The sequence below is a fragment of the Tupaia chinensis genome, unplaced genomic scaffold, assembly GCF_000334495.1.
Source record: "Tupaia chinensis unplaced genomic scaffold, TupChi_1.0 Scaffold000365_1, whole genome shotgun sequence".
NCBI classification, from domain to species: Eukaryota; Metazoa; Chordata; class Mammalia; order Scandentia; family Tupaiidae; genus Tupaia; species Tupaia belangeri.
The window spans coordinates 1115111-1123443 of record NW_006159862.1 but is presented as its reverse complement, the minus strand read 5'-3'; the positions used below and the strand labels follow the sequence as shown (position 1 = coordinate 1123443).

At 39.8% G+C, this 8333-nt stretch overlaps 1 protein-coding gene across 1 annotated transcript in view; it reads right to left on the bottom strand.

Annotated features, from left to right (window-relative positions):
• The window catches only part of NCOR1 (nuclear receptor corepressor 1), a 184559-nt gene that overhangs the window by 36630 nt on the left and 139596 nt on the right, over positions 1 to 8333 (bottom strand). The window contains 5 exon segments of the mRNA XM_014589600.2: positions 615 to 755; positions 3141 to 3309; positions 6494 to 6594; positions 6923 to 7024; positions 7125 to 7245. Coding sequence (XP_014445086.1) covers positions 615 to 755; positions 3141 to 3309; positions 6494 to 6594; positions 6923 to 7024; positions 7125 to 7245 — 634 coding nt within the window.

Here is an 8333-nt window from a genome sequence, read left to right as displayed (position 1 = left end):
GTGTAAATCACCAAACATAGTTACCCTAAAGTAAAAGTCAGATTTAAATTTTAATACGGAGAAAAATCCAGCTCTTAGAAAATTACACGTATTTCATCTTTTAGTATTTTATCTAGATTAAAATTAATTGAGACAGGTTAAGATGTAAAATAAAGGGAGTCCTTAACAAAACCACCATGATCATTGACTGAATGCGTATCACATAATGGGCACCCAGAAAAACACCTGCCTCTGACCCTCACACAGCAGCAGGTATAATTCTTGAACTTACAGGTAAGCAACAGGCACGGAGAAATTCACTCAGGGTGAACTACAACTCAAAGTCATGTCTTTGCTTTATCCGTTACACTACTTTATCTGCCTCATAATTAAAAGAAAGGAAAGTTATTTTAATGAGTTTTATTAAACTCAAACAGGAATCATTTACAAACTGTAGAAGCACTCAAATAAGAGCATTCTCCTGCCTATGATAATTTATGTTTAATTTTTGCTTTCATCTAGTCATGTGCCACTTGATTTACTTGCAGATATGAATATTAATTTAAATTGTATTAAACTTCAGGAGGAAATGAAAGCCAATAAGCACCACTTAATTCAACAATACAGTATTTTACCCTCCAATGGCGTGGACACAGGAGACTCCCTCATTGACATCCCTTGTTTTATATTCCCTTCCACTGATTCATAGCTTCTTTTTAAACTGATTTCATGAGCTGTTCTTGGACTCCTAGTTCCTTCTCGGGCATTCTTAATATCTGCAGAATAAATAAATGAGATCATTTAGGTAGAGCCCAAGGCCTACAATGTACAGTAAATATTTTATCATAATTTGTCTATTTTATTAAAATAATAATATACAAACTTGTCTTAACTTGAAATATACATCAGTATGGACATTCACAAAAATGTCTCTATTCATTCAAATATACTTATTTAATGCTTATTATGTGCCTAGCATAAACTAGGTTTGCAGATAACAAATTAGGTTCCTTTCCTCATGAAACTTACTCAGCAGTGGCAGGTACTGAGTAAGGTAAATAATAGCCCTTCACTACCCCGTGTGGTTAAGTATTGTGAAGGGAGAAGTGCAATGTGAGATGAGAATGCTGGGAGCCAAAACTAAGAGTTCCAGGTTCAGACAGAGCTGCCTATATAAAGTGTAAGCTGAAAACTAAAGGGTGAATTAGAGTCGTTGAAGGCAAAGGTAAAAGGAGAAAAGACATTACAGGCAAAGGGAACAGTGAGCGCAGAGACTCTAAGGCAAGATAAGAGTCTGGAATAGTAAAAGAACTCAAGTTCAGTAAATGGCCAATGTAGAGGGCAGGGGGGTGTAAACGTAGCGGGGTGCAGGGGAAAATGGGAAGTAAATCATCTGAAGAGGTAAGCTAGACACAATTGTGGAGAGGCAATGAAGCCAAGGGAGGGAGCAGCTTGCAGGTATTTTAAAGGTAACAGAGAGACAAGGAGGAAGTGACATGCTGTATAACCTTGAGTAAGTGTAAGACCGAAGACAGGGACATCAGTTATGGAGCTGTGGAGTTATCCAGAGGCAAGATGACAGTGGGGAATACAAAGTAACAGATGGATTCCAGGGACTAAGAAAACAGAATAGAAATGACTTAGTGATTTGTTAGAGGAGAAAAGAAAAGGATGATGTCCAGATTTCTGGTTTGGGCAATGTACATTAATTTCTGCCCCCCAGAAATAAAATGTTAAGAAAAAAAAACATTATGGAGGGCAGGTGGGAGGGAATCAAGGAAGAAAATAAAAACCAAAACATTTAATGGACACACAAGTGGGAAATTACCTATTGATGATAATGTGTATGGTAATGTCTTTGACTGGACTGATATGTTGGGAAGATTCATTTTATATGCTATTTTGATGTACAGTGATCAAATGAAAAAAAAAAGATTTTTAAAAAGGGCAAATAAAAATACATCAGACATATTAAAAAACAAGAAAGGAGGGAAGAAATAAGAAAGCTACCTTGGGGACCAGTGGGTGACATGGTGATTAAGGACACTGGACTCCCACATGTCCAACTGCAGTTCGAGTCCTGGACCTGGTAACTTGCTTTCTCACTTTCCTTCTCTCTCTCTCTGTCCCTCTCTGGTTAAATTTAAATAAATAAAGTTTAAAAAATTATTTTTAAAAATTTGTTAAAAAAAAAAAAAAGAAAGAAAGAAAGCTACCTTGCTGAGAACAGCAGATGGTGTAATGGTTACACTGTTTGACTCCCACATAGTCAACCATGGTTCGACTCCCAGACCTGGTGGCTTAAAACTCATACCGGGTGCATGCATGTGCATGCCCAAAGTCCAGAGAGAATGGAGAAGAATGGATTATGATGTGGTCATCCCCCTAGGGGGTATTTTCTCACTTGCTGTCTCTCTATCTCCCTCTGTCTCCAGTAAGTGCACGCATCCTATAGCAAATAAGCCCTTCTCTTTAAAAAAAAAAAAAAAAGAGAGAGGAAAGCTACCTTGCATTTTGCGATATCAGGCACTATTGACTCACATACTTTCTTTATAATGGAAGAGAAAGATAAAGCACAGCTAGTGACTGCTCCAAGACTGCAGACACAGTTGGTTGAAAATGAAAACTCAAATTCAGTTGGCCCCTTGGCTAACATGTATATTGCACTGGAGTCATTCTTATAAAATACTACTACTAGTGGGACCAGCAGATGGCATAAAGGTTACGCCAATGGATTCCCACATGGTCGACTGTGGTTCGAGTCTCAGACCCAGCGGCTTAAAAGTCAAGCCAGGTGCATGTGCATGCGTGCCCAAGATCCCCAGAAGAGAATGGAGGAGAACGGACTGCAGTGTGGTCATCCCCCCGGGAGTGATTTCTCACTGTCTCTCTGGTGAGTGAATGAGCCCTATAGCAAAAAATCTCTTTAATAAAAAAACAAAAACAAAAACAAAAAAATACTACTGGTAACATCTAACTTAAGAGTATATTTAAATATTATGGATTCTTCACTGTTAATCATGTCACTCACTGTCTCATTTGATTTTTCCCACACTTTTCAAGAGAAATACAGGCTTACAAAGGTAAACCAACTTTCCCATAGCAAAAGTGTACAAATAGCAGAGCAGTTAGTGGCTTCAATGCACCGACATAATACTTACTATCATATGATAAGATGTGTCCACTCTTGCCTTCATAAATGACATGACCTTTGGATGCAGCTTCCTCTCTGCCTTTCTCAGGACTGCTCTCTTCGATGGCCATTCTGGGAATAGATCCTTTCACCAAAGCCTCAGTTGGGATGCCAGCCTGTGACAAAGCCGGGGTACCCTGCCATCAAATTAAACATAGCACCAGTAGTAGAGTCAGTTGCTTAGGGGAAACTTAAGATGCTTGGAAAATTTAACATACCTCCCTGAGAGTAAGATTGATCCATAAACTCAAAGAAAAAAATACAAGCACATTAGAGGGAATCGGACATTAAATTTTTATAAACATAAAGAAACCCCGGGGTCAACTGATGGTGTGGTATTTAATACAACTAGAATCCACATGGCTGATAGCGCAGTTCGAATCTAGGACCTGGTAGTTTGAAACACATGCAAGGCATGTGTGCGTGGGTGCCCAAAATCCCAAAAGGAAGGAGTAGAATGATTTACAACATGATCATTACTCATGGTAGGTGCTTTCTCAACCAACCCCTCCACCTCCCAGTCTCTCTGGCGAGTACACACGCTCTGTGGCAGATTAAGAAAAGAAAAAGGGAAACCCTGTACCTTCGTTCATTTTTTTTTTGGGGGGGGGGAGAAGTTTTTGCTATAGGGCGCATGCACTCACCAGACAGAGAGATAGAAAGTGAGAAATCACCTCCCGGGGAGTTGGCCACACAGCAATCCCTTCTCCTCCATTCTCTTGGGATCTTGGGCAAGCACGCACACGCACCCAACATGAGTTTTAAGCCACTGGGTCTGGGACACAAACTGTGGTTGACTACATGGGAGTCCAGCGACATAGCCATTATGCTAACTGCTGGTCCCTGTACCTTCATTCTTGACCCCCTGCCACATTAAATTTCTTAAAGGCTTCCCCACCTTGAAGTCAAACCTATGTAAAGAGACTTAAATAACTTAGAAGTTTATCTTAAGGCCGGGACCACGCTGGGTGCGTGCGTGCCCAAGATCCCGAGAGGAGAATGGAGGAGAAGGGATTGAGGCATGGCCATCCCCCCTGGGGGGTGATTTCTTGCTTTTTATCTCTCTGTCTCTCTCTTTCTGGCGAGCACATGCGTCCTATAGAAAAAATCTCTTCAAAATAAAAAAGTTTATCTTAAGACCTAAATACATGTAAATGTACTAAAGCTATTATAAAACATCTGATAAAGACTTGATAAATTCAGTCTTAATTTTAGAGTGCTATAACTTTCTTTCATATTGTGTGATGAGGAAAAAAATTCTTTTTTTTTTTTAAGAGGTTTTTGCTATAGGGCACCTGCGTTCGCCAGACAGTGAGAGACAGAGAGACAGAAAGCGAGAAATCACCCCCCAGGAGGACGGCCACACTGCTATCGCTCCTCCTCCATTCTCCTCTAAGGATCTTGGGCATGCACACACACGCGCCCGGCGTGAGTTTTAAGCCACTGCGTCTGGGACACAAACTGTGGTCGACTATGTGGGAGTCCAGCAACATAGCCATTACGCTAACTGCTGGTCACCGAAAAAAGAATTCTCAGTTACCAAAATGTCTACTGGGTCAGGCCTCTGGTCATCAATAAGCAGGGAAGAACTGTCAGGTGTCAGGCCTCTGGTCATCAATAAGCAGGGAAGAACTGTCAGGTGTCAGGCCTCTGGTCATCAATAAGCAGGGAAGAACTGTCAGGTGTCTGTTTTGTGATACTGATTCCATTTCAATCACAGCATCTGAATCTTCATCACCATTAGTCTACCTCTAGGCTCCCAATGGCCATGATCCTTTTTATCCTTCCCTCAAGGGAAACTTAGTCTGTATAACACTTTGCAAAAATGAGCTGTTTTAGGTTAATGTGGGAGTGGGAAGCAGATCTAGCTGACTCACACATTTAGGGTTCCCAGTATACCCTGAGGAACCTAAAACTCCAGTGACCACAATCTGAAACCACATGCTCACAGCAGGAAAAGCAATGGGAACAGTTTATTTATTCATCTAGTCATTAAGTAAGCTCGACACTCAACATCTGGGAATCCTTAGCAATTGCTCTGGAAGTGCCCATGTCAAATGACAGATTCTAAAATAAACAGATAAAAAACTTAGCCTCATTTGACCCAATTCTTACTGTTTTCCTACCCACAGTTTGGATAATAGAATAAATAGAAAAAGTGAGAAAAGATAGTATATATGTCTCTTTCTTTTCCTTCTGTCTATATTAAAACATAAGCTTGTTTTGAGAACTGAAACACATACTTTGGCCAAATGTAGAAGGAGCGACTTGCAGAGTTAATATGTAACTTTCTAGATCATGACATGCCATCTACTCTACACCATGTCTTATGGAGAAATCACCTGGGAATCTTGTTAAAATGGAGCCTGATTCATAAGAGCTGAGATTCTACATTATTCCAGCAAGCTCCCAAGTGATGACAATGCTCTGGTACTCACATCCCACTCAGCAAGGCCCTTGCAGATTCACTACAGGGTTTGTTAGGTCAGCCCCACCACAAGGGGTCAATTTCAGTAAATCAGGGAGGAGGCTGAGAATTTTGTCTACCAACTTCCCAGATGATACTGATGCTACTGGTCTGGGGGCCACACTTTCAGAACCCTCTGCCCTAGGAAACAGAAATAAGACAAGGAAAACTCATGACAACATACAAAAGCACAGGTTTCTGCTAGTAACGACTTGACAAACACAATTTTCTCTTTCTATATCTATATAAATAAGGAGGCTAAAGACTGACTCTTTAACATTTCAAGTTAGAATTCACATCTAATTGAGAAAAGGACCTTTTATCAATAAAAATTGGCTATTCATGTGGCCCCCAAATTGGAAAGACATTTGATTTTTGGTGTTTTTATCAATGATGTTCTCATTTCCCAGTTTGGCACTGGATTCTAACAAAGCAGCTTACGTATTAAGATTGCAGACCTACCTCTTCACAAGGGGTAAAGGCAAACAAATAATTTGTAATGATTTTCTTCTTGATTTCTCAACTTAAGCTTAACACATGGTAAAAGCTTTGCCAGGAAGACAGTGAGAACCTCAGCAATTAGAGCGTATTTCCTCTGTCAATTTGCAAATAAGTGACCTTTCCAATGAACCACTGCATATATAATACAGCTTGTGGTCAAAACGATCGTATTAATGAACATCTTTCTGCAGATAGTTTGTAGATCTGGGTTTATTATCATTAAACTCAGTCCCAAACCCAAAACAACAAGCTGTATTACTGGGACAGCCAAAGCTGGAGTTCTTACTTCTAGTTTATTTTATTTTATTTTTTCTTAGCCATTTTTCAGTATATGAGAGATAATCACAACTAACCTGAGTGATAGAGCCCCGGAGGGATGGGATGCTGTCCACTGAAATTTTGCTGGTTGGAGTTCCCCGAGTTATACTTCCTTCTTGGATGGCTCCTATGGTGCCTGAATAAAAACAAAATTATTTGCAGTAATTTGCTAATAATTTGCCTCTTCCTTATCCCCCAGAAAAGCAACACCTATGTCAAAGAGAAAGGAAGGAAAAAGCAGCACAAAAGAACAGTTTTTGTTTTATTTAAAAGTACTTCTAAAATAATATTGCAATTATTAAAAAGGACAGCTGAAATGTGAAACTTCAGTTTTAAAAGGAAAAAAGAAGATGTAAATTGATAATTTAAAGGTCATACCTTTAAAACTCATCGTTAAAACATATTGATACACTTTAATTTATTGGGGACAAAAGTTTATTATTTCTGCTGAACGTGTACTTTACCTCTGACCACACCTTCATGTTGGGCCCTGACCAATAAACCCTCAGGTTGTGAGTTTTGGCTTCGGGGAGAAAATTCTTCCTGTTTGATGTAGGGCAAAGTAGCTGTGAAGGAAAGCAAGAAAAAAATGAACACATCAAGTATTGAACTGCTGGCTGTGCGGCTACAAATGCAGCTGTGCTCAGACCGTCTTAACTTACTGACCTGACTTGGCAGGTTCCTGTTGCCGTGGCAGTCCCAGAGAGATAGACCCCACTGAGGGCTTAGCTGTTTCTTGAGTATAAGAAGCCTGAGAATGCGAAGTCAAATATGTGCCAGGTGTTCCCTAGAAAACAATTTTAAAACATCCTAAACAAACATCCTCTTTTCACAAGGTCAATTATAAAAACCAATGTTCACATTTCTGTTCTTAAAAATATATACCCCTATGGCCCAAAGCTAAGAATAGTGTTGGTAAAGCAAGAAAATTCTCATTATAGATTAAAGTTTAAAAAAAAAAAATTAAAGGGAGCAAGAGATGTCTTTTGAAATTTACCAAAAATTACATGTAGCTAATAAAACACTTGAATGGTGCACTCAAAATATAAGTTACTATTATTAAAAATATTTATTCCTCCTAAAAATGCTATGAAGAATGACATCAGTAAAAATGGTAGAGTAAAAAAATAAGAACTCTCCCCTAGGAAGCAGCAGATGGCATAATGGTTACGTCACTGAACTATACAATTGATCACAGTTCAAATCCTAAACCCAAACACTTAAAACTCATGTTGGGTATGTGTGCGTGCTCAAGATCCTGAGAGGAGAATGGAGAAGAAAGGACTGTAGCATGGCCATCCCCCTGGGGGTGATTTCTCGCTTCCTGTTTCTCTGGCGACAGCATGCGCCCTATGGCAAAAATCTTCTTAAAAACAAACAAACAAACAAAATACTTCTCTATAAAAGCAATGAGAAAGGGACCAGTAGATGGCGTAATGGTTACAACTCTGGACTCCAACATAGTCGACTTCAGTTTGCATCTCGGACCTGGTGGTTTAAAACTCACGCTGGGCGTGTATGTGTGTGTGTGTGTGTGTGTGTGTGTGTGTGTGTGTGTGTCCAAAATCCCTAGAGAAAAATGGAGAAGAAGGGATTGCAGCATGGCCATCCCGCCTGAGGTGATTTCTTGCTTTCTGTCTCTGGTGAGTAGTACATGCACCCTATAACAAACATCTCTCTTAAAAACAAACAAAATCTTCTTTATAAAAGCAACGAGAAAGTACCAGCAGATGGTATAATGGTTATGTCTCTGAACTCCAACGTAGTTGATTGCAGTTTGAGTCCCAGACATGGCTTAAAACTTATGCTGGACGTGTGTGCATGCATGCCCAAAATCCTGAGAGGAGAATGGAGAAGGGAGTGTCGCATGGGCCA